At 37.5% G+C, this 27,543-nt stretch overlaps 1 protein-coding gene across 3 annotated transcripts in view; it reads right to left on the minus strand.

Annotated features, from left to right (window-relative positions):
* Positions 1-27,543, minus strand: part of LOC145764613 (heterogeneous nuclear ribonucleoprotein K-like) — a 37,699-nt gene that overhangs the window by 614 nt on the left and 9,542 nt on the right. For all 3 annotated transcript variants that reach the window (XM_082576244.1, XM_082576246.1, XM_082576245.1), the window contains exons 2-14: positions 24,167-24,267; positions 23,615-23,671; positions 20,670-20,713; positions 20,245-20,320; positions 16,651-16,758; positions 15,782-15,910; positions 14,555-14,729; positions 11,757-11,786; positions 10,918-10,978; positions 3,749-3,842; positions 3,002-3,043; positions 2,750-2,821; positions 2,000-2,115 (exon numbers count right to left, since the gene is read on the minus strand). In XM_082576244.1, coding sequence (XP_082432370.1) covers positions 2,000-2,115; positions 2,750-2,821; positions 3,002-3,043; positions 3,749-3,842; positions 10,918-10,978; positions 11,757-11,786; positions 14,555-14,729; positions 15,782-15,910; positions 16,651-16,758; positions 20,245-20,320; positions 20,670-20,713; positions 23,615-23,671; positions 24,167-24,267 — 1,105 coding nt within the window. The remainder of the gene's footprint in view (positions 1-1,999; positions 2,116-2,749; positions 2,822-3,001; positions 3,044-3,748; positions 3,843-10,917; positions 10,979-11,756; positions 11,787-14,554; positions 14,730-15,781; positions 15,911-16,650; positions 16,759-20,244; positions 20,321-20,669; positions 20,714-23,614; positions 23,672-24,166; positions 24,268-27,543) is intronic.

A 27,543-nucleotide genomic window follows, 5' to 3' on the forward strand; every position in this document is an offset into this window, starting at 1 on the left:
GTCAGCGGTGGAATAGCAAAGTTGTGATGAAAATCGAAAGGTTGCTGGAAAAGTTATCCCCTGCTGTGATACACTACAGGGCATCGTGCTCTTGAAAAAACATTACATCTTTCCAAATTTGGCCTAAGCTGTCCCCATTTGTGGCGGCCTAATGATAAACAGCAACGTCAGTCCTTTACAAAAAGTTTGGTAACTTTTTTCCTTAGCAGTTGAAGCGCAGCTGTTATTTCCGCAGCACGTGGCGGGCCGGATGAAATCAGTTCGGGGGCCGGTTTCGGCCCGCGGGCCGTAGTTTGGTGACCCCTGATCTAAACGAACAAATAACTGTAAATAACGGTAGTAATAAGTGACTGAAATACATAACTGCAATATGCACTGAGCTAAGTACAACGTACAACTGAAGAACAGATACCAAAGGTGTTAACATTTTTTTGATACGTGTGCGTGTAATCACAAGACAAGATAGCGAGCGGTAATTAAAGACTTGAAGCAAATGTAATCTAATATAAACTCAGTAGGAAAGATGTACCTCCAGCGAATAACTGCTTCTTGGGCTTATGCTTGCGTTCCGAAAACGTTTGAGTTTAGTATGTTATTATTTTATTAGTGTACCGGTATTGTAGGCTATTTGTTTTGAACAACGCTATTCAATCCCATTAAGTACTGTCAGTCATCTGTTTATGGTATTGTGTAATTACTTCTCTCCCAAAGCTATACTAAACTGTGAACATGTTTCAGCAAATAGGCCTAAGCTTAGTAAATTTTTATAGTCACTACTCCAGCCAGTACAGTATACATGCCGAGGCCTCCATCGTAATGCATTCAAAAGAATGCTTAATTGTCAAAGGAATGCGCTTTCGCATGCATGTTGATCAAAATCATACTCTAGATTCAAACAAGAAAAACAACTTTACTAAACCACAATTTCTCTGAAGTCGGCTTAGCCTATAAAGGACTGTACTGCACACAAGCATAACAGAGGCAACCTGTCACTGAAAAGCAAGACTCACTAATGCATCCTCCCACAAAAGATTAAAGCTGTTTCACTGCGATGACGTCATACGGAACCTTGAAGGAGACCGTGATGCGTTGTCGGTTGTGACGAAACAACAAAATCACTAGTCTTCCACAAGGTAGCGCACAAGAGTAAGATGATAGTTTACCCCACATCAGGGATATGAAGCAGCCACGATATCTTCTTTGTGCAAATTGTAAGTAGACTACTTTGCTGAGCCAGCTAATAACAAACTCCCTTGCACTTTTCCTATATTCTATTGAATATTTCACCACCGAGTGGATCCTTAGTTCCACGTTGGAAGCAGGACAATAACAGGTTCCCATGAACGAGCGGATAACGTTAGGGCAGGGCTACTCAACCGGCGGACCGCGGTCAGAATCCGAAGTTTTACTTTGATTATCCTAGTTGCTTGGGGGCTTCGACTCCCTGACTCCCCAATAGTCACTGCCAGATAGTTTAACTTTCGTGGTTGCGTGTGAAATAACTTATTCACCGGACCGCTAAAAATATTCAACTTGTCAAACTGGACCTTTGTTAAAATTATTTGAGTAACCCTGCATAACATGCCCACTGTGTGAGATACAAGCATTTAAGGAAGAAGCAGTGTGTACCCAAGACAGAGCACGTCTAGCAATAACAAATGAACGCGAGTGAGATTTTTACTTCGACATCTGATTTTGCTTACTGACAATTACGTCTTATCATTTTGGTTTCAGCTAGTTAAACCGGTGATCATGGTTTAATTAAATTTGCATGCTAAATTTAGAAGATTTGATATTTTAACATGTAGAAAAACAACCCAACCTTAACTTCAGCTGGTGCATTATTTGAACTTCAACTTTAATTATTTATCAAGACCAATTTTAGTTTCAAAGTTAAAAGAGCAGAAAAACTCTTTTTGACTTGAGTGGTCGGTGATGAGACGTTTCGTTTCATCGTTCCATCCGTTTAACGTAATAATGTATGCCATGGGTGTCTTACCATTTTTGAAGAAGGTATTGGGCGTTCTGGGTTTGCGCATTTGTTCCCACAATGGTGATAATTCGATCATCACATTCTGGATCCACTTCATTGAGTTCGATCATCGCACCGCTATCCTGCAACGTCACATACATTCATCGTTACAAAGGGGAAGACTCTCCGTGTTTCGCAATCGCGCTTCTCTTGTCCACATTGGCAAAACAAATCTGTACTAATAGAAACCTCCTTGCCTACCAGAACACCCAGCAAAGGGTTGCCAAAATGGGGACTGCAAAAATTGACCACGAGGTGCTGTATTGTCTTTCTGATGACAGAGATGACTATTCCACGAGCACATCCCTTTCTACAGAAGAACACTATATACATACGTGTCGGGTGAGAGGCCTTTCATCTGATTTCAACAACGAAACATCGGATTTTACACGGGGTAAGTTTTGAAGGCCAATCATAGCAAGCAATCGTTTTCTTAGAGAGCTTTGCAATGCTCCGGTGGGGATGTGATTGGTGCCTTCAAAGCAGGAGACTATCAGACTGATGCACGTAACGCTGCAATGGAGCATGTATTTAACTTTCTCTTCATCCACTCTAACTTTCTCCACTTAACAACTCCTCGTGGTTGGAGTTTAGTTTACGGACGATGAAGTGCGACTGGGAATACTGCGATGTTTCAGTCAGTAAAGTATGTGAAACTACCATAACTAAGACAAAAAAAATTTCATGATCAAGAAAAGACCTGCCCAAGTCGCCCACCTGACGTATTTGCTTGATGCGTTTCCCTCCTTTGCCAATGATGGAACCAGCCAACTCTGTTGGTATGGTAACCTGCAAATAAGCGGTAAGTTACGTCATTGCCCGTCTGATGACGCAATAACATCCAATGAACTACAAAATCACTCCAAGGAAGTGGAGACTGTAGGTGTTCCAACAAAAATTACAAGCATAAATATCACGCGTGATGTTCTACTTTCATTGTTGGTCTAGGTTTAATCATTCACGACTCACCTGCGTTGTCATGGCATCATCGTTTACGTCGTCATAACCGCCCTGCCGACGTCATAAATAATTTAGTAGCAATTATAGAAATTGTCTTGGCAAAAGTATAATGACATGGACCCGTAGCAATAGAAGCACAATATCAATCACTGCTGGCGATTGCCATGTTATTTGCGACCGATTAGATAAAGTCATACAACGAGGTAATGAATCAATAACTTGCATTGACCAGCTATTAACAAAACAGGCTATAAATAACCTAACAGTATCGATCTCCACAGTTTCATATACCAGAACTATCGTAACAGAAACAAAATCCGAAACAATATTTTATAAAACTTATTTCTGCACGTTGTGTTGAACATTTGAAAGACAATCCAATTTTAATTTAATTGAGATTAATTTATTTTTCTTCGTCGGAGTACAACAGTAAATGATAAAGTTAAATAGAGTACGGAAACAAAACCAACACAAACTCAACGTGGACTAAATTGAGGGCGAACGCAGCTGCTATGTCACACGATATTGGTTATGCACTCCGTTAAAACAATTCCATCTTTATCTATGCCCCACACTGCGCAGGATAAAACAGTAATAACAATAATTGGTACATTCTACGTCCATTCCTAGAGAGCAAAATTCAACTTCTGTAGACGTCAAATCAATGTAAAATGACAGATTTTGCTGTTTGAGTTGCGGTATGTCGAGTTAGGGATAACTTTTTGTCAATTAAACAGTGACGTCACGCACGCTTACCCTGTCGTCCATGTAGCCCCTGTCGTCATAACTGTCGTGGTAGTCGTCATAGCCATCATCATCGTAACCACCATAGCCCCCTCTGCCTCCGAACCTGCAAAATAGTTGTGTCGGTTTGTGTCGTAAAAGAGTTTGAGATTTCCAACCGACTTCCCTTTCACTTTTACGTGAAATTTTTAGAATGTCCAAGGGTTAGCATTCAGACCACAAGTGTTCTGGGAAAATAAATCCAACGCATATTGCGTTGCTTGTATTCTGGCTACATCGACCTTCAGCTCAATTGTATCAAGGCCTGTCTTTGCATGATTGTATAAGCGACCTGTAGCACTTTAAAGCGAGATTACTTTTACTATTTTTCTGTTGCAGTTTTATTGGGTAAAAAATATTCCAGCTTAAGTCGGCCTAACTAAATGTATTAATAGTGCCAAATTTCAGCCCTAGTGTGTTGTTATACTGTGTATTCTGTGAATTACGGTTACTGGAGATCAAACTCATTTTCTGACAACAAGTGTAGGAACCCAGTTCAACATATGTTTCCTGCCATTAGGTAGCCAGCAAATCAATATTTTTTACATTAAATCAAAGTCAGCAGACGTTGAATCAATGTAAAAAAGGACTGATTTGCTGGCTGGGGTGGATAAATCTTTACTACTTTTGAAGTATTTAATCGAAAAACAGTAAAAAAAATAATCGATTGATTAATTTTTGGGTGCAACTAAACCTGTTGTACTGTTTGTTGAGTAAGATAGATGGAGCTCAAACAATGTCGTACATGAATTCAATTGACATCTAGAAGAAACAATTGAAACAATAAACGGTATTCAAAAACTATTCATCCGTCAAGGTCACTTACCAATGCACAGACGCGGGCGAGTTGCAAATGCTTGAAATCCTACCGATGCTTTCTTGCCAAAACGTTCAGACACAATTTTTAACTTGCTTACTAGCTGGTATATAACATGATGCCATGGTCGCTAGACAGCAACTAACTGTTGAGACAACACATACTGAAAGATAATGACGTCATCTGTACCTCATCTTCTTTGACTAAATCAGAAATTTAAACCTTTCTGTAAGGTTTAACAGAAACTGTATCCCCTAATTCCAAACCTTTATTTGACCACAGGCACACCAGTCTAAACAATGTTTTAACAAAATCGCAACGTTTAGGACTATCCATTCAACCTTTGCTAACCATCTAAGAACCGATTGACAATGCATCAAATAAAAATGCCAAAAATGGCGCCAAACACATGTAAAGGCAAAACACGTGATGGTTTAAAAGTTAAAAGGCTCCTTCGCAATGCAACATCCTGTTAAGCTTTGAATTCGAAGACTTGATAAGAAGTGTTTCGTGCATTTGTGTGTCGAAGTCAAACTGGACAAGCAGTCACAAGCAATCTCAAAAGACTCACAATAAAGATTCGTGGTTGGCATTTCAGTGATTTTAAAAGAACAGTTTTGTTCAAATTAACTTAATCTAGGTGCCTCACTCTTGGGGCCAAATATCGAGTGGACATACCAGTGTATGTGGAGCTCACATCATGCGAACAAGTGAACGTACACACTACACTAACACCAGTACGAGCGAGTCTGAGATTTCAGGTTAAGGGAACACTCCTGATGGAAATAATGTTTTTATTGAACTTTTTTTTTTTCAAACCTTAACAGGATATTTTTTGTATCTAAAAAGCAGTAAGTTTATCAGGATTCTGAATATGGTAAACTTTTGATTCTATTCAATGCCTTTGTTTGTCAAATCTTACAGTGATAAATGTGAGTAATGGAGCTTGTGTTTTAACGGGTGTTTTTCAAGTGCTGTTTTCTTCGAAAGTGATTTTTTTGTTGTTAACTACTCAATTTAACAACTACTCATTTATTTCTTGTCAAAATGGCTTGAAATTTTGTAGGCATAATCAATATATAGGCTGTACTGGAGAAGTGACCTATGAGAGGATTTTCGCTATTTCTGTGTAGTTTCACTTAAAATCAAAAAGCAATTGCTAATATATCAAGTTTTTCTAGTACATAAATTCAAAATTCACATCTTTTTTTAAGTATACACCTGCAAAGAAAATCTCTCATTATTATATAGGTAAGGGATGACGACAATGCCAGCAAAGAGTTAGGAATGACATAAGTTCTCTCTTGAGACTTATTAAATTTTTTATCGGTGGTAAAAATTAAAAAAAAAACAGAAAAACTTTTGCATTTCTTTGACATTTTTTCTCACAGAAACGTTTTTCATCTATTTAAGTGCCATATTTTAATTGAAATTTTCATACTCTTTCCAAAGATATATGATATGCAGGGTTTTCTACAAGTTAAGCACATTTTTCGACCAATTCATTAAGGGCGGTGCTAAAATTGATATTCCATCAGGAGTGTCCCTTTAAACTTCATTTTCATAAATCTGGAAAAGTCAGTGATGAAGCAACACAAAGGATTGATAGAAAGTTCTTAAATTCATGCTCTTCCACAAAGGGGTAAAAAAATTGGAAATTTAAAATCATTTAAGAATGTGATCAAAGATCACCTAGGAGGAATATTGGTACCAAAATACGAACGCAGTTTATTGATATTATCTGGTTTGTTTTTATTCATTAATGCATGGTAGCTTACTATCACAGATCACTAAAAATCAAACCATTTCTCGTGAAAACTTTTGAGATGCATATTTTCAAGTTTGAGACAAAAAATTCATAAAACCCTGCTTATCAAGTCTTGTAATCCAGGGCTTAAAGTGTAGTTGTATGCTGGAGGAGCCTCTTATATGAAAATATCTAATCAAATCATCGTATGTTACAAGCTACCTGTATCTATATAGTCGGGTAATGCTTTAACAACATCTTTGATTTTCGTGCAATGAACATTAGTTTTTAAATGCTTGATGGAGCTGGATGTATGAAATGAAGCAAGAGTGCGTTTTTGCTACAGCTCTCCCTTTTCACTATTAGTAGGGTTTTATTCCACGCCCTAGGACAAAACAGATATTCACCAATCTGATATCAATTTACATTATGGATATCAAGTTTCAAATCGATGTTATACCGTTTGCAAGCCATCAAAATATTCCTATAAAACAAAATTTTGAAAGAATCTTTCTCCTATCGCAATATAGTCTAGCAAGCCCTAGTCAATGAATCTATAAAGTTTGAGAATAGGTCTTGTCGAGGCTCACGTGATCGAACTAAGCAGCGACTGCTTCGGAAGTTTGGTTATCTTTAAACTAACTTAACCGATTTTACTTAACATCATGCATCTTTATCTGCAACGTGCTTAAAAATCTACAGCTCACTTCCACAATTCAGTGAAGAAACTTAACCAAAATATCACAGAGAATCAACACCTCCAGTCAATCACAACAGCAGCCGTCCTTGCAGCAAAGCACCGGCAATGTACGTTGGTCACTAGGCTTAGATATTAATAGGGATTTGAAGAACAAAAGGGCCAAAAGAAGAAAAAAATAAAGGAAAGTAATTCATACTCGCACTTTCACTAAATTAAAACGCCTTTGTGCGCTGGCATGCTTGATCAATTATTCATCTGGGGCGACGATGGATGAATAGGGAGCCAGCCGGATAGCAGCGGGCAATCCTGTATAGCACTTGCTACCTTATGAATATTACATCAACACCTGTGCCCCCTTGCTAAATAATTGATGTTATTCTTATTCGGATGGCTGTGAAAATAGACAAATATTTATGGCGCCGATTACACATTTTAAAGTGACCTAGCATTTCCATGCTAAAAGTATACAATTTTTTCGTTTTTACGCGTATTGATGTTGAATTAACGTACAAGAAAAAGTCGTCAAAACATTGTAAAAGTGAAAAGTGAGTTTGGAATTGCCAATTGTCTGCCATGTGAATCCAAGTAGAATACATTGCAAAAAGTACGACCTTAATTATGGCATAAGATAAATCCATATGTATAATACTTGGTAAAAGAAAGAATGTCCACACTCCACAGTGTGTGAGCAGTGAGCACCTACGTATTACCAAAGTTGTGTTGAGGAAAATACATCTTTAGCACTACTGCTGAATGTAGTTTGACATTGTTGACATCAGCCATTTAATCGCCCCAGTTATCTGACTTGTGTTCATTACACTGCAACCATAGAAATACTCTACTATCACGAATGGAACAAATGAATAAGATGTAAAAGATAATATTTCCGCAACTGTGTGTATTTTATTTAAATTCCTAGCATAGACACTGCAATACAGCGGTGATAAACCAAAGAGGGCTTACAATTAATGTTTTGTGGCCACTATTTATAGACTTCAACTGATAAAGTTTAAGATTGATTTCTCTTTCATAAATCTTGAAAAAGATACAGTTACACAAGTCATGAGATACACTCTCATGCCTAAAAAGAAAACCAAACAGGTCGTTATCTGTGTCACAAGTCATTCACTTTTAGTTTCGTCCAGTTAAAAAATTGCTATTCATAAATTTTCTTTTATCCAAGTGGATAAAAATTTTCAACCGTAGCCAACCCATTGTTACAAAACTATTGCGTTACGTTTGAAATCATATAGCATGATAGGTAACAGTGACGCTTTTACGTCGTTAGTGATGCACCGTTGCTACTGAAGTTGTGTACACAAAAGAAATCAAGCAGCGATGGTTCGACTTTGGAGATGAGCGATTGAGCAACGCATTTTAAGACACCGTGGATGAGATAATTCGCAAACAACGCTTCAAGAAACGGACATTTCAATCCGGTCCCTACGCCAGTGGTGCAAAGCCTCTTATGCGAAACTTCCAGGATAAGCTCTAAAAAGCTTTTTCAGTCCGAAGATAAAGACTCTCACTAGCAATCAACTAAAGGCCGCACGCATACGACATTTATCCGCCCTTTCTTTCACCAAACAGTGGTGGTGACTTTTGACTATATCCTGCTGACATCAGGCTGTCAGTCGCAGCAGCACACCCAGAAAAAAATTTAGGGGGGGGCTAATTCAGAAATGTCGGCCGAGTGATTTGCGATAATAGTGACAGTAGGCCGATGCCCATCAGTGCAGGTCTTTGGGGTGTGCAAACCGTGCGATCGCACAGGGCCCGCAAATTAGGGGGCCTGCAATCTACTCAGAAAATGCAGTAATTTTGTTAAAAATTCAACAAAGTGAACTCAACAAAGGAATTAGCAACAAGAAAACATAAAGACTCATCGGGTGCAACCTTTTTTGTCCCTTGAATATTTCGTATCCTGAAAAGATCGAGAAAAAAACAACAGAGCCGAAGTCGCTGATCGGAGTTGCCGCAAACATTTCAAAATTTCTCTTGATCTTTTCAGGGGACGAATTAAGTCGAAATTTGATTTTGTTATTCCGATTTCAGGGTACGGAATCGGGGTAAGAATTTTTTAGTGGACGAAATAGGTTGCATCCAAATCAACATAGAGACATAGCTTTATATTTCCGAAAAATGCTGAGGAAAGCATAATCTTATCCTTATGCTATGCCACCGGACAGCACCATTTTACAGTAATATTCATACCCAAATTTTTGTTGAACATGCTCTCAAAATGCCCCAAATTCAAAGTAATTTTTCAAATTTTTCTAGGGGAGGACCCCCAGATCCCCCGCCACAGGGTGGCCTTCGGCGATGACGCCGTCAGGCTTCGCCCGCCGACCGTAAGACCACCCCCCTCCCTTTTCAAAATATCTAGCTTCGCTACTGAATTGGATCATTGTCATTGGGGCCAGCAAAGTATATTCCGCACAGGGCCCGAAATACCCTAAGACCGGCACTGTGCCCATCCCTTTGATTAATATTTAATGGCACTCACGGCCCACTAGCCTACCCACCGGTTTTCCGATACATCAGAATTCGTTCTCTCAAATCAGATTAGAAGTTGGCCTAGTGAACCCAGGAGTGAACCCCACGCTATTAGAACCATCAACACTCTCATCCCTACGTCCACTCTCGCAATCTTCTATAGATCTCGACTTTTCGTCATCTAGGCCTATGACAAGATAAAATTAGCTTTCCGTTTGCCAACACAGATAAGTGCGAAACCAACAACTAGCACGAAAACAGTTTGAAATAAAACACTAATTTTGTAAACAGTAAATGTGATGTGGACGTTTTTCCTATTTACAAAACATTCAAAATTAGTTCGTATTTTCAATTAAAGTCCCTGACGTCTTCGTTTCTCTGCTCAAATGTCGTAGGCCTATACAGTTTTACATGTCCGTGTGATTCGACATTGACGTATGACGGATGGTACATCGGTATGTCCAGTTGTTCACCAGACATTTGACCACGAGAGTACGAGAGCATCTGAGCTTTAGGGAGTTAAAGAAAGGTGCCATCAAAGACCATATCATGGAGTGTTCTTTTTGCACAGATCAAAAATTCTCTCCTGATTCATTTACAATTTTACGCAAAGGAAAATCCCAATTTGACACCAAAATTCAGGAAGCACTGTTAACGCTATACGCTACAACCCAAATTTAAACAAACAATTATTTGCTGGAGGCGCGTCCATTCTCCTCAACATTTACTTGATGTATCACGTTCCCTGTGGTGCAAATTTTTTTGTAGTTATTTATGTAGTTGCCTTTTCCTAATGTACATTTACTTTCAAGAAGTTGAAATTTATTGCATTTATTAATTATTTTCTGATTCTTGATTAGGGCTTAAAATTAGGCCGAAAACGTTCGACTGCTAAAACTATTTGTACGGTAATTATTTAAAATATATTGTTATAATGCTCGGGCCTGTTGTATTGTTGTGTCTTATTCATATCTAACCTGTAAGCAAAAGGTATAGCCTAGCCTACATAGGGAACATACAAAAACTTTATTTTTTGTGGCGAGTTTTGGGGGGGGCTTGAGCCCCCTTAGCCCCATGCTGGGTGCGCTACTGGTCAGTCGTACCGCGGACAACATAAGCTTTGTTCATGCGGAAAAGCATCAAACAGCAACCGACAAGCAAATAACGTGGAGGTAAAGTTTTTACGACGTGACCAGCCTAACGCTACCAAATTATACTCATGCCACGTTAATAGCCAAGTGGTAAAAACGTGCTGTGCTTGCCGGGTTACGTTGCTTCCACCAATCACAGATGGCCGCACCCGCGCAACAACACCATGACCTGGAGACGTGAAAGTCAGTTATGTCGCTTCGCAACAAAGTGACTGAAGGTTAAACACCAACCTGTTCCTTTCTTGCTGGTAGCCGCCTTGCTCTCTTCTGTCTCGATGGCCGTAATCTCCACCTGACAAAGTTAAAATGGCAAAAAATTGCTATAACTTTACATTTTGCGACGTCTATTCAATGTGGATATACCGCAGGAATCAGACAATTGTGTCACAAATATCGAGTTTAAAAATTTTGACCGCTTTCACATTAATATTTCAGTGGAACTACAAAATTTAAAGAAATAGTGCAAATGAGGGTGAATTTACAAAGGTGACTTATTAAAGGCTGAATAATGTGATGCTGGGCGTCGAACTGAAAAGCTTCTTCTCAAGCTTAGTCGTTCTGCCTGCTTCGAGAAGCTTTGAATTATTAAAGTCAACGATGCTGACAATGCAGTTTCAAGCAGCTGTGAGATGTTCTTGGCTGGAACTATTCTATCAGCAGGGTGGCGTGCGGTAAGGAGAAACTGTTCACCAAACGGACAACGATAGTGATGCTAATATAAATTATACACAAATTAGCAAGATCAACTTCAAATATTTAAAACAAGATGCCCGCGTAGACTTCAAATGAGTCAACGGTTTTTGAATCTTTTTTTCTATTATTTCTTCAGCAATAATCCAGCGACTTTACAAAAAAATAAGTGATAAAACATTATTAAAAACTGTTGGCCAGGGTGTAATCTACAAAGCAGAGTAAAATACCTCACAACACAGAATACCAACATTATCAAACTACGTACAGCATGGTATGTTACTGTTTTTCTTGATTTCTACCTGGAAACTATTGATGCACCAAGAAAAACAAAATTCAACAAAAGTTGATATAATAAATGCAACGTTAAATGCGCTCACCTCCACCGTAGTCACTCTGGTCATAACCATCTGAAAAGTAAATAGAAATTAAATTTCAAAGTAATGAAAAAAATAAGATTTTGTACATTTTTGTCCATCGTTTTTGTCACAATCAATATGCGAAACCTCACGACAGGCTACATTATGTCTTGACCGAGCATACTGTTTTAATTGTAAAATTCTTATGCGATATGTTATTATCGGTTACTGTCCTAGTGACCTTTGATCACAAAATCTTTATCATGTGACGTATTTCCAGAACATTCTGTGCACGTGCAAGCCTGGAATATTCTTCTCAGGACTTGCCAGGTGTTGGATGTTGTGACATCACAAAGATGTTTACGTGTGGTAAAACTTGACCAGAACATTGCGTTCTTATGATGTAACATTCACTATGTAACACAATTTCTGTTTGGCTACACTTTTTAATGTTATTTTATGTATTTTTGGGTGCTGAGTTCAAAAATCTAGTTAGTTTTTTCGTATCATCGTTAATTTTTGAGATATTCAATTTTTTTGTTACATTTGATGTAGCTGCAGGGGCATTTCATTATAATACACACAAAATTTTCAAATTTTGGCACAACCTAATTGTTTTTATTGATTTAAAACATGCTTCTCACTTTTCTGAAAAGAATGGTGCAAATTTGATAAAAATCAGACAAGCGGTTTTCGAGTTATAAGTAAAATAACAATTAGCCACTAGGTGGTTACATAGATAAGGAGCAATAGAAAAACGGCAATATCTCAAGAACCGCTTAACCTATTTGGATAATTTTTAGCTCTACCCCCATGTTTTCTGGGGTGGGCTATCTGTTTATGAACACTAAAACAAGTTTTGGCTACTACTTTTTGAGATAAAAAAAAGAAATTGACCTCTTGTCGTTACGCACCAATAAAGCCATGATGCGTAACTTTAAAAAAAATTAAAAATTAATTAGGTAGAGAGAGGAAAGATTGAGAATAAGTTTGGAAAAAACAGTGCAGTGTTAACTGTTAAAGTCCCAACTTTTTGCCCAAATCAACTTTCACTACTTTTTAATGTGATTTGGGCAAAAGTTGGGACTTTAGCACTACACTGATTTGTCAAACTTTTCCTCAATCTTTCCTCTACCTATTTAAAAAAGATTTTTTTTAAAGTTACTTTTTTGTTTCATTCTTTTTTCACTTGAGTATTGTGTTTATCTGGGGACCAACAAATATTTCACTCTCTATGTTTATCATGTAAAAGCAATCATCATGATGAGTTTGATTTGCGGCTTTCTTCAAACTCTCGCAACTGCAAAGGACATAACTGTTTCAGAACCTTCTCAGCCATCTTTCAAGATTAGCTTGACAACTTCCACAGATTCCATGTTGTGGTCATGACTAATTCTGATCACAAATGTTCATCCGAAAATACAGACTCTATACTGTATATGTTGTCCAATCGGCCATCTTTGTTCCTTTCACAATTAGTATATGCGGTGTGTTCACTGGTGATGTTATATCCACATTCCACATACATAACAAAAGCAATCCGGTAAATTTTTGCACTGTCTAATAGACATTTTGATTTCCACTACCGGTATTTAAAAGATGAACTGATTTAAGATTTACACAGGCTTTGACTCTACACTAAATATAATTACATGGTGTACTTTTCTGTGTAAACACTGAACACGACATTCTAATGTGACTATTCCGAACTTAACAGGCTGAGATAAAACATATAGGCCTACTGAGATAAGAAATAAAAGCTCTTTAGTATGCGAGATTTCACTCTCCTAGTCCTAATCCCTATTCCCTTCCTCAAGGAAATAGGACGCCGATTTGCAACATGATAATGCAGACAGGCACATATCAAAGCAAGTAGCAACCATAACCGTATAAAAAACCTACAGTTTACGGAAAATCATAAAAAACGAAAATCATTGTATCTCAAAAACAATTGATGGTACAAAAAAACTGATAGCATTTTTGGAATCAGTGCTGGAAAATCATACAGACACACTTAAAAAATGTAGCCAAACAAAATTTGAATTTTGTTAGGTAATGAAACCTGCAGTTTACAAAATCACAAAAAACGGAAATCATCGTATCTCAAAAACGATCGATGATAGAAAAAAACTGATAGCATTTTTGGACTCAGCGCTTGAAAATCATACGGATACATTTAAAAAATGTAGCCCAAACAATTTTTTTTTTTGAATTTTGTTACGTAGTGTATCGTACCTTCTCGAAGTTACTAGACCAACAAACCTGATATAAATAGTAGCGTAATTCGCGTAAATTATGGTTGTTGTAGATTGTAATTGTAAATTGTAGTGGTAGATGATGCAGATATTATAGTGAGACGATTGTTGAGAGTTGAAGTTATTGAATACGTGTAGATGAGAGTTGGTGCTAATTAAATTATGATCGAAATTAGAATCATATGAGAAGCTGTGAGTGAATCACGTTAAGGTTGATTAAGAGTTACAAGCGTTGGAAATCTATTGCTGTTCATTGTTACTTGGATTATTTGCTGGAAGTGTTGAGCCGTTCGTTAAGGTCCTTCAAGAATTTTCATTTATCAACTCACTAGTAGAACTATTCGATCATTTAATTGACTGCCTTTCGGTGATATCTCATTAAACTACGTCATTAATCCTTTCAAAGTCTCTTTCCTGGTAAGAGATAGAAAGAATCGTGACAGGTTTACATTTCAATTAAATTTAGTAAACTGAAGCAAACCCAACAGGTGGTCTCTTAACACTAGTGGGATTTGAAGACTTGTATTAACTGTTAATAAAGCTTACTTAAAGTTTTATTTTTACCTCTGCCCCTGAAGCCACTTCGTGGACCAGAACTTGCTCTTCCTCCTCTAAACCCCCCTCGACGGCCACGATCTGCAGGGGGGCCATCTCTATCAAATCTATTGTAACCACCGTAGTCGTAAGAGTCGTCATAGAAATCAGGGTTATAGTTATGGATAGGTCCTTTCGGGGGCGCCTGAAAAGGTAAGTAAAAATTACACTTACACACGAGCACGGAAATAAGCAACGAGAAACGTTATGCCGCTTGATAAGTTGTGAAGCAGGATATCTTTAGTGCTAAAGGCAAAATAACGCATGAGGTGCTAAACATGATCTGTGTGACAACTGGCAGCACTTTTCGAAAAGACATGGCGTCTCTGACGTCATATTAGACTAGAGTGATGGCAGTGTGAAAGAACTGAGCTCTTGCGTCGGCACAAGAAGGAAGCAACAAGCGTGCAACGGCAGACTTGTAGCACCGGGTCAACTGAATGAATGTCTTTTGCATGAAACATACTAATACCATCAAGTGTGTGGTATGTAATTGTTTAAATCTGCTCTTTTAAAAAGCAGTTATTTAGGACACGATGATCAATTATGAAACAGCTCTTGGCAACACTTCAGTGAACGAATAACTTTTAAGCAGACAACTGTTCGGAAAAACGTCGTTTCTTTCAATTAAAGGAAACCCCAAGATCATTGTCCAATGAAAGTAGCAGTGGCATTCTTGTAAATAAATAGTAAATCAAAATCTTCAACCACAAAAAGAAAATTAATTGATCAGCCGACAGTAATGTATAGCTAAAAATGCACGGAATGGCCCGTTTCGGTGAGTCCGATCCCTTAACGGGGGATTTTTTCAATTTTTTTTTTAATTTTAGGGTACCGTAGCCTAATTATCATTGCCGTTTTAAGGTTAGGGGTTAGGAGTTATGGTTAGGGGTTAGAGGTTAGGAACTCACCGAATCGGACTCACTGAATAGTAGCAGACCCAAAAATGCATATATCTTCTTTCTTGTATGAACATTTTAAGTTTATGCTTCGGTAAAGAAGAGAAAAAGGCTATCCAGAAGTGGGTTGGTATATGAATGCGGATCCAAGTTGGTGTACAGCAATGTTGCCACTCGCGCCCCATACTAACTAATAATGATGAGTTTTATATGGCGCTGTGTCCGTCTCAAGCATGCCTTGCTCTCCGCGATATAAAAAAAACAGAAAGCTATAGACACCACCATAACAAAGGCGCACCTCTTGCAGGAGTTCCAGTACAATCTTGATTGCCTTGATCACAGTGTCCGTGGATCCTCGGATCTGGCAGATTCTATCAGTGGAGTCAGGGCAGCATTCCTGATTGACCTTTATGTTAGCACCAGTCGTCTGCAATGCAAGTGACGATGTTTAAATAGTCTCTATGTCTTGCTACTTGTTTGTACAAATTGAATTCGTGTAAAGTAAGCGGTTAAAAAAAGCTCTTAAAACAGCAACATTTTAAATGCCACCTCAGCAATGTGTTTAGAAAAACAACTTGAGTAGTGGAACAAGTTATTGTGGCGCCTTACCTATTGCTTCACCGCCCATGATTTCATCCTTATCCTAGCTTAGCGATATCATTAAACTTTGACAAAAAACTTTGATCTGATGATGTAAAAATATTTATTTCATGAAAACAGAGGAAGCTTGTGGAGAAATTGCGTATTGAGCTTTAAAGATGAATTTTCTCACAAACAGTCCATTGAAAGCAACCTCATCCAAGGTCAGGTCACTCAATCTTCAAATAATTAGTCATTTTGCAATGCAGTGATAACTTGTCGTCTCTGGATGGTGAATTTATTGGAAATGTTTGAACTGGGCATTGTGAGCAACGATTCCACCATATAGGCTACAGTGGCATGATAAAAAAACATTATTCTTAACGATACTTTCATTTAAAAATAGTAGAAAACATTACACACGTAAAAACCTGATAAAAAAGCATAAAAAGAATCATTGAGAACTTGTACGACACATGTAAAAACACTGGTAACGGGTGTAAAAGTGCTACGAATTCTTCCGCAGCTTAACGCAAAATGATGCGATAGAAACAACTGCCTAGTATATGATGCAGTTATAAAAGTCACCTCGCGCAACTCTTTGATACGGGAGCCTTTCAGACCAATGATTGTGCCGGCTTGGGATTTGTGGATTAGCAACTTTATGATCCCGTCTCTTTCTCTTTGGTTCATACGCTGCACATAATTATCAATATCGTCAATTCACGCACACAACTAAACAATTGATGCACTGCGGTGCCATTGGTAAAGGTCCCATACTCAGATACTGAGCTTTGGGGAATGAAAAGATAAGGTTCTCACTATGCTAAATATACTAAGCCTTCGGCACTAAGCAGAGTAGGGTGACCAGTTCCTTTCTCTCGGCCGCCCTTCCTTTAGCAACTACGCCACCCCAATTTATTACACCCTGGGTAGAGGTGAGCTGTGTTTTTTAACAACCAGCTGAAGCCGGGTGCATTGGACTGAGGACAAAAACTGCTTTGTCAGAAAATCCAATATATACGCTCTCACTACAAACTTAAAAATAGGTTTCGAAATTTATTGGTATAATCATTAGTTCGACTGCAATTGAAAATCAAATTTAAACCTAGCGTGGTGCTCCATCTAGCGGCACTGCCCCAACGAATTGCCAACATCTAGTTGTCGCAATCCACTAATAAGAACATGTTCCTTGTATGCGACTAATCAGAGTTGGTAGTGGGTACATATACAAAGCATGGCCATCACCAATGAGGCCTTTTATATCGAGCCAGGCTTATTTATCTCACGCTTACTTGCGATGGCAATAAATAGACCACTGCACTAATAACCTTGCCTACAAAAAAGTAATTTTTTCTGCTGTTTAGACTTTGAAAACTGGTTTAAGGGGGCAGTTCAACTTAGAAAAAAAATTTTTTTCAAATTTATTTTATTTTATTGATATATATTGTAAATTTATCGTAGATTCCGAATATGCAGTCAGTTTTTACCTATTTGCCATCATTAGGCTTCAAACGGAAGGTTTTCTGAACGCACCTCAGTTTAAAATGTGAATAAAAATTTGCATTTTTGTGAGAATGTTAGTTGCAAGAAGTTTTGTATTTTCCCTTACAAAATCTAATAATGAATAGGCTAAATAGCGCCACCTTTTCAAAAGGTTTGTGTATGTGTAAACTCAGTATTTTGCTCATTATGTATATTTTAGTTGTAGCGAATGGACATAGAAGAAAAAAAGTCACATTTAAAGTCAAAGGCATAAATTTACCTAATTCTATTTTTCAAATGCGATTTACTCAAAATCATGTTTTTGTGCACTAAAAATGTTTCTTCTAGAAAACTACTTGTCAGAATTGGCTGAAATTTTTAACAGATTGTACAGTAGGCCGTTACGGACATAATGATTGAGTTTTGTTTCAATATTCAAAGTAATAAATATTTTATTACCAAATCCTGAAGTCAAATTTGCTCTCGATGCATAGCAATTATGAAATTTTTTATATTTAAAAAAATAAAAGAGTTAAAAGAAGTCCCCTCTATCAATTTATGGCTAGGATAACCTACTACAGTGTTTCCCAAACTTTTTTTTAATAGCGCCCCCCTAGACAACGAACAGAGTATCAAACGCCCCCTTCGACAAAAATAGTAAAACCGAAGTTATTTTCCATTCATCACAGCTTAAAGTCCAACTTCATTGAGACGGATGAGGTTGGTGCAATGTCATCAACATCTTGATATCGTGTTTTAGTTTGGATAAAAACAATCTTAAGTCTCACCGTCTAACTATGTCAAGACGGTTTCTTTTGTGATCCAGAAGCGTTATCACGGCACTGAAAGCACGCTCCACCAAGTATGAGCTGGTAAAGGCAATGATAAAAACTTTGACCCGCTTCCACACATGAAGTTATTTCTCTTTGATTTGGTTCTGTAGCCAGAACGATTGATACGAGATATTCAACTTTGGTTTGAGTGCAAAATCGCTTTGCAATGTTATCAGTTCCTCCTCTCCTCAAGAATTCCAAGTTCGGAAATATCACAGAATGGATTGATTATCCAGTCAGAGATTTCTAACTGGAATACCTCCTGGAATCGAACTCCCGTGTCTGTGCACTTCTTGAAGATGATTGGTGTACGTCTCTACAGCAACATCAGATATGCCTCTGTCATTGGTATAAAGTTGATGCAAGCTTGAGAATTGGAAAAATTCTCATCTAGCTAAATTGCGTTGATACAACACGAGCTGATGACTCAACCCAGACAGTGGCGATTTCACCTTGATTAGATTTACTTCGTTACCCTGAAGGGATAAATTAAATTCATTAAATTTGGAAAATATGACTGACAAGTAGACGATATCATTTCTCACAACCAGGACGTCATTCGCAAGGCCAGGGTCACAACTCTGTAGAAATTCCACGACAGTTTCAAACAGCGAATAAAATCGTGCAAGGCAGTTTCCCTTAAAAAGCAATTGTACTTCGGTGTGGAGTAGTAAGCGCTCAAAAGCTTCATCATTCTCATTGCACAATCGTTTGAACAAGCGTGTGTTCAGAGCGTGCGCTTTATTCACTGCTTTGATGACAGTCTTCTAAGATAGATTAAGACGAACACTCAACCAAAATACTCTCGGATTTGCGTAATCGCAGTGCTTCAAAGTAAGTCATGGTTACTTACGACCTCAACAAACTTGTAAGGCATTGCGAAGCGATGTTGCCAACATAATTGCCACAATATCTGCAACATAGCTCTGAAAGTCACCCTCTTCTTTTGTATTTTTTGAAGAGAAACATGACAAAAATCCTTTGCAATCCTCTTCTTGTAACTGCCCCAATTTACTCTCAGCACCCCCCAACCGCCCACTTTATAGCCAGCGCCCCCTTCATGGTCGCAAACGCCCCCAAGGGGGCGCTGGCGCCCACTTTGGGAACCACTGCCCTACTAGATCACCAGTTTGAAGTCCCTACCTCTAGCCATTTTCGCGTTTTTAGGGCTGCAATGGAGACAATCGGTTGATTTTATGTACAAATTTAAAATGGTATAAACCCTTAATGGATTGCCCCAGCCTAACAAAGTAAATATTTTTGGATAGCTTGTTTCCTCCTTTTTCCAGCAATATATGGTTTGTTGGGGTTTGTGGGTGAACTTTTGTGTGTAGATTGTTATTTATGACAAGTAGAAAAATGCGATTCTAAGTAGAACTGCCCCTTAAAGTAATTTTGAAGTGCTGAATCCGAATGGAATCTGAACTCAAGATTTTTGAAGTATGATAACAAAAATAATTTTTGGCCAAAAGTGGAAGACTTGGCCTTGCGTTTACCACTTTCATCTCATTCGCAAAGTAATTTTTAGAGTTGCGTGATTGACTTCAATAACAAATCTGCATGAGGGTTTAGACCTAAAACGAGCAGAGCAAACAAAGAGTGTGTAGAAGTTACAACAAGCAAGCACAAGTATCACTGTTTGAATGATAATAACGCTGAAACACAAGTGATCGGTGTAAAAGTGGAAAACAGAAATTAGCTTTTAAAAAATAATCTGTACCATGTGCTTTCTTGAGCGTAAAACGTGAGCATTAGAATGAAAATTAGATCATGTAAGTGTTTCAATAATATTTTTAATATTTCAATAATAATATTTTTTGACAAGCAAAGGCAGTGCCAGTCAAGGTATTAAACAAAAACTCACCTCAATTAGTGCCTCAAGGATCCGCCCAGAAAGTTTTGCTGCATTGTCGATCGCTTTACAAGTGGCTGTGATCACCCTGTAATGTACGACGGTCTGCTTAGGCATCATCATTGAAAACAAAACACCAGGCTACTGTATTTTCAATCAACACCATCTTCAACCTTGGGAACAATAGCCTCGTGATTTTGAGTTCGTTTGACTGATAAGAATTTCTCTTCTACGAAAGCAGGTAACAGTTTTGAAATCACCAGTTCAGTTTTCGGAAAATGAATAATGTTGGCGATTAAAAACCAGCTTTCTTTTTTTAGGTTTCGAGTGACCTTCGACCTAATTTTCAAATAACAAAAAAAATCTGGTTAGTTATACACATCAAAATGCACAACGACGGGCAACACTGCTCTTGGCCAAGAAACTTCAATCCTCACCGTTCAGAACCATTGCTGTCCGGTATTTGAACGTTAGAGTCAAACTGAATGTGGAGAACAACATCCGTTCGTCGTTAGTGCACCATTTGATGCAAAAAACAACAACAACAAACAAAATGGACAAATTCAAAGATCGCACAATTTACGAAACAAAATGGAGTTATAAGGAAATTGGCAACCGGTATGGCATGGAGGAAGATTGGAGCAGATTTTGGATCCGATGATTGGCCATGGAGTGGATGGTGATGGAGGACACAAGGACACATGGGAGGAAACAAGATCAGAGTTAGTTGGTTGATTATTAAGTATCCCAAATGGCAAATTCTGTAACTTTTGAAGAAAAAAATACAGATTTTTCCCATAGTTATTGTAAACTATTTTACACTATTGTGCTTTTATAATTAGGAAGGAACATAGATGTATATATTACCAATAAAGTTAATAAAATGTAAAAAACAAAAACTTGACACAAAATTTGAAATATAACTCTTGAGGCATTCAAATCAGCGGAATGGCCCGTTTCGGCGAGTTCCCTATTCGGCGATGTTTTGAAATTTTTGAAAGGAAATTATCGGGTACCGTAGCCTAGTCATCCCGACCAGCAAAAATTTGTTCCAAGAACCCAGTTAGCCTAACAGTTCATTTTAACATTGTAGTAACAGAATGAAAAGGCTAACCAAATGTGTGGCCTACAGCTTGGATTGAAAGGAAATTATCGGGTACCGTAGCCTAGTTATCCCGACCAGCAGAAATTGCCGTTTTTACATCGTTTTAACGTCGCTAAACGTTGAAATCGTGTAGAAAATGCACAGCCATGAAACCTAGAAAAAAAAGCTTTTATTTTGTCGATTGTAAAATAGACCTACAATTAACACTTGCAAGAGCAACAAGGGCGATTTAACAGAAAAGAAATTCAAAAAGTGACAAGTTTCCTCGAAGTTTTTACTTTGAGAGTCTCGCATTCAAAAGCTTGGTTGTGATGTCATTTAAAAGACTCAGAAAAATAAACATTGCAGGAAACCGGCTCATTGTGACCATGCGGAATGCGGATTCAGAAAAAAAAAAATAACAATAGAGATATAATTAAATGTAATAAAATGCATACATACTACTTCTGTTCAAATAAACTTTGTTCAAGCAATTTCAATTTCCAAAACTTTTACAAAGTTGCAAGTGAAATAATATTATGGCGATTTAAATGCAATAAATACTGTATTTTCACCAAAAAGGTAGTGATAAAAATGCAAAAAAAATTGTAGTCAAAAGCAAATTAAGGAGAAAGATTATAGTTGCAACAATTTGTATAAAACATTAAAGCTACAGAAGTAAAGTAGTTTTGATGGGTGTCCGACGTTTTTTCGTAAACAGTTGTTCATAAAACGATTGTTCGGAAACAATTGTTAGTAAAATTAATTCTTCTTAAAGCATTTCTTCGTGCATGCAATTGACCGTAATACTAATTGTTCGTAAAACAGTTATAATTCTTTAAGAACAATTAATTAGGGTAGCGTATATGCTAGAGATGTGCTAGAAGTGACGTGCTGTAGACGAGCAGACAGAGTGTAGAGTCCCTGATGCAGAATGGCAGCGAAAAAGGAAAGCCAAAACTTTTGTATGGTGGCCAGCTTTATTACAAAGATTATAGTGCACTTAACGCACAAGGGCAAGAAACTACTTATTGGAAATTTGAGCATTTTCAAAGGAAATGTCCTGCACGAGTAACAACAGGGGTGCCGAAACAATTTTTGACTGGGGGGGGGGGAAGGATTATGAAAAAGGGCACTGTTGTTGCTAAAAGGCCAATTTTTTTAAAACTTTTAAGATAAGATATAGCGATAATGCTCAGCTCATCTATCAGCTCACTATCGAGTAATGATACAAGTGTCCGGTATACAAAGAAGGACATCATGCTATGTTATAATGATGTAACCTACTGTGTTGCAGAATTTGTGAGCACTGTGAATATTATTTTGAGCTTTTGATTAACGATTTCAAAAATATTTTCATTGTCAAATATTTCGAAAACTAGAGCCAATTTGAAAAAAGTAAGTGCATTTTCGGAATCAGAGGCCTTGAAATACCTTAAAATGACTCTCATCTTTATTTGTGCCAAAAATTTTTGTTGGCCTGTGTTATAATTAGGCTAAAAGCGAAAAGCAGATATTGTTATATTGCAAAATGTGCAGTAGCTTACATGATTTTTAAAAGGGCACTATTGCCCTCCTGTACCTCCATGATGCCTCCCTCTTCCGGCGCCCCTAAGTAACAACTGAAAAATTGTTCACAAACAATTGACCTATCACCTGCTTACAAACAATTCACTATACGAACAATTGATGAATACGAAGAAATGATTTACGAAGAATTGTTTTACAAAGAATTAATTTTACGAACAACTGTTTACGAACAATTGTTTTACGAACAACTGTTTACGAACAACTGTTTACGAACAATTCACCTATAACTGTTTTGATAATACGAATTTTATTATAAAAAATAAAAAGGTCTGGCAGCACTACTTCTAAAAATATAGTTAGGCTAGGTAATTTGATGACAAAAATAACTAATATATTCTAAGTTTGCATACAGACGGTGACGTAGGATTCAAAGAACCCAATTAGCCTAACAGTTCGTATTTCATTGATTCAATGTCTGAATATTGAATAATATTCAATCGTTGGATTTGAAGAAGGCGTCGTTGGATTGTCAAAAAATCGCCGAATAGGGAACTCGTCGAATCAGACTAGCCCAATCGGACTCGCCGAATAGTAGCAGACCCTCAAATCAAATTGACCAATCTTTCAATGATTTTGTTTTGCTTTTGTTTCTAAACATTCAGTTCGAGACGTTTGAAATGCATGAAAATGTGTCATGTTTTTGTACTTTAAATATATGAATAGAACATAAAACAGTTCATGAGTTAAATATAATAACAAACATATCACCTCCTGACGCAGCTCCTTGATATTGGAACCACCTTTACCAATGATAGCTCCGGCCGTCTAAGCACACAAGTACATGGTGTTACTTTTTATTGAATTATGTCTAGCTCATTGACAATGTTACTTTCATTTGAGTTTTGTCACTTTCTTGGCGCATGATACACCAAGCTGAAAAACACGTAATCTGTTTCTTGCATGAAACCTATATTTGATCGAGTATTGTTCAATTTGAAGTCGAAATCATTATGCAAACGATGTAAACAAGAAAATGCGTTGAGCGCCATTGGGCTAATTCGGTATTTGACGAAACGAGGATTGAACTAAATATACCTCTCGCTTTTTGCAACTTTCGGAAAACTAGAATTACCAAGATTTGCTGCAATTTCTTGAAAACGAAAACCAATCATCATTGTCCAATTGCCCAAGTGTGCTGCTAGTTAAACGAAAAAGAAAACGGAAATGATTTCTGGTACTTCACTAATAACATTGTTTGCTGTTCTGTTCAAATTGTGGAGTTAAAATCACAAATTTGATGATTCGTTCGAAAGTACTCACGTTGTATGGGATCAGTATTCTGATTTCTACCTTGTCCATTCCTCGTGACCTCTTTGCACTGCCAGAATCCGTGTGATCGTCATGAGATCGCTTTGAATGACCTGAACAAAATAGATTATTTGAAAATAAAGAAAATTTCTTTCCTAAGATAAATCCTAGCAGCTTCATAATCTGCGCTGCAGCGAATTTCCTGTGAAGCTTCAATTATATTTTAAAACACATTTTAATATTTTCAAAATTTCAATACATTACCAGACGAAGTTCTACTTTAGGGGGGCATTTATATATTTATATTAAAGTCTTTCTTATTGGAAAAGTAGTATATACATTTTTATACAATTTATACACGAATATATACAATTTTGATATACGGTAATTAGTCAACACAATGCTCTGTCAACTAGCTGAACCAGTTGCGGAAGACTAAATTCAAGTCAAACAGAATTCTGTTACAAATATACCAACAGAAATATATCCCACACATTAATGAATAAATGAAAGATAAATAAAAAAAACAAAGGCAGACCAAGAATGATTTAAGCATCAAACATTACAAAATGGACAAAGTTACATTAAAAAAAATGCTATTAAAGTGCTCATGACCGAAAACAAATATATACCTAACGCATTTTATCTAACCCTCACCAATGGGGAAGATACATTTATAATCATGATAACAACTAACAAATGACAAAGCACTTTATTGATGTTATTTTTTGATGTTGTTTCGTTGTTGTTGTTCGTTATTTGTGCATTTGCAGTTTGTGTATTATTTTGTTGTTTTGTTTTGGATATGGACAGCTTTGTCTGATGCAAATAAATTATTATTATTATTATTGAATAAGAAGATGCATTGCTGGTATGAAGGCTGTACTATGTTTAACATCTGCAGACGTTGAATCAATGTAAACATGGCCGATTTTGCTGTCTAGGCAGTGACAGTATAAGCTGTTTTTATTAGAACACAAAAGAAAGGACCATCTATAAGTCGCATCCATCTGGTTAATACAAGATTTATTGATCAAGCAATTGATTAACAATCCAATAAAAGCGGAGGGTTACGGTTGTGTACAATTTAACGTTCTTTTGATGTTACAAAGCAAAAAAAAACCTAGCTTAATCTATATTGAATCGCTGTATGAAACAAGAACATACAAAAATTTAATATCCTCTGCAAACAGCTGCAACAGAGTTGCTGGAGTAATATGACCGTCTGCAACCGACATAATACCACGTCAGATTAACATTAATTAACCCAGGGTGAGCAGGTCTCATGTTGGAAACCGAAACTAGTTTTCCATTGAAAACAGCTAGTCACATTCAAAGTACATAACCAGCCACTTCTTAGATATGATTAAGAACCTTAGATAATTAATCTACACACACCATTAAATGGGTTTGCTTGACAAATGGGCAATAAGCAGAAATCTTAATCTTTGCAACTGCATCTAGGTAAGTAGAATGCAACAATGAGTTTCAAGCCTTTTGACAAGTCAACTATGTACTCATTGTACTGCCATGACTGAACTTGACTGTGAAAGTGCAAAAAATCTTCTAGTATATACAGGCCACGAAATTCGTTTCCTCGAAATTCGTTTGGCTTTTTAAAAAATCAGTAAGGTCACTCTGAAAGGCTTTCATCAGACCAACGACGTATGCTTGAAGAGTCAAAGCGCCGTGTATCTGATTAACTTTCATCAAACGAGGTCGTGTGGCAGACTGTGGTTGTATAAAAAAAACAATGCTCTGGGCACGAGTCGGGAAACTTCTACACTAACGCTACTATTTTCTGCTGTGCAAAGTTTCACTAGGCTTTTTTTAGGTTTATTTTTGCGTGTCATGTGAGCGAAAGTGAAATTTCCCTGGGCTTTTTCTAAGTTGTAATACCAAAACTTAACAAATTTTGCTGCATCTTGTTGTAATAGCCTACTCATATTTCTAATTTTGTAACAAACCTTTCCTTATTAATATTACTCGTCGGAGATCAAAGCCAGACATTGTGACATAAGACTTAAACTGAGTGGCACGTGATTAGTGTAGAAGTACCGGTACTCCCATTTGTTACAATGATTCAATGTCATCAATCGTTGAAGCAACGTAAAAATCGAAAGTTTTCCTGCTTGAATGGAAGCTGAGGGATACAATACGGTATTCACATTTTCTAGATGCGTGCTAGAATGCGAGAGAAATTGTATTCTCGCAACAATTGTTCGTGCTATGCAAATGACGATTTGCATCGCTAGCTCTTGTGTTATTTCTGGCGGACAAATATGACCGATCTAGAGGGTACTTCCCGCGGACATCACATGCTGTGACGGCGGACATGTCCGGCTGTCCGCCGTAAATTTCGAGGCCTGATATATAACTTTTCTAAAGAAATCTTTGCACAAATAATAAAGCAACACAGTTTTAAAAAAGTTATATTTTTATTAGAGATGTACCGATACCAATATTTTGGCCGATACCAATCCCGATACCGATATCACTTTTTTAGGCCGATACCGATACTGATACCGATATTTTGGCCGATACTTTGGTGTTACAAAAAGAAGCAATTTTGGTATTTGCAAGGAATTATATCAAATGCTAAGTTTTACCTTATTTGCGTAAAACTATTAAAAAAAGCTTTCAATTGGCATAATTTATTAAAGATTCAAGAATCCAATCTCAACCGCATTGTTGTGTCATACTAGTAGGTTTTTGTAATGAAAGGCCACCGTAATTGAGGACTGGGGTATAAGGGAAGAAACATTACATCATAATTGGGGTTTCTTGAAAATTAATAAAGTGTTTGCGCAAACTCTCCAAATAGGCTTTCATAATTGATAAGATGTAAAATGTAAACCAAGTGATTTGTGTAGTCGTACAAAAATTATTCGACAAGTAATGTGCAACCTAAGGGCGCTTGTCGTTTGGTTGAAAAGCTTTTGCCAGGCCAAGACTACCCAGGCAGCAAAAATGTACAACTCTGCATCGTCCCCACGCTGCCAAACGTCCAAAAAACCCATGCAACCTGGCTGCCCCCAGTAAGCTGGCACCACCAGTCCACGATCTAACTTCCACCCCTCGCCGCAACAAACCCACCAAGCCCAAACAATGTCATGGCAGAATAAGCAGGCTCAAAATGAAAGCAATGGGACCACGAATCCCCACCAAACCAATCAAAATGGTCCCACTGCGCCTAAGACGACAACCCCACCGCAAAGAAAGGAGCGCTCCCCCCGGCCACCAGCACAAGGCCGAGCACTCACCAGCACAGCGACTCGCCAATCACAACGGTGCAGCTTCCACACCAGCCACTTCAATTCTTGTCGATGTCAATTCTTGCTACAAAACAGCTGCTGAGAAACATATAGTTGATTGGATAGTGTAAATGG

The sequence above is a fragment of the Aplidium turbinatum genome, chromosome 2, assembly GCF_918807975.1.
Source record: "Aplidium turbinatum chromosome 2, kaAplTurb1.1, whole genome shotgun sequence".
Taxonomy (NCBI): Eukaryota; Metazoa; Chordata; class Ascidiacea; order Aplousobranchia; family Polyclinidae; genus Aplidium; species Aplidium turbinatum.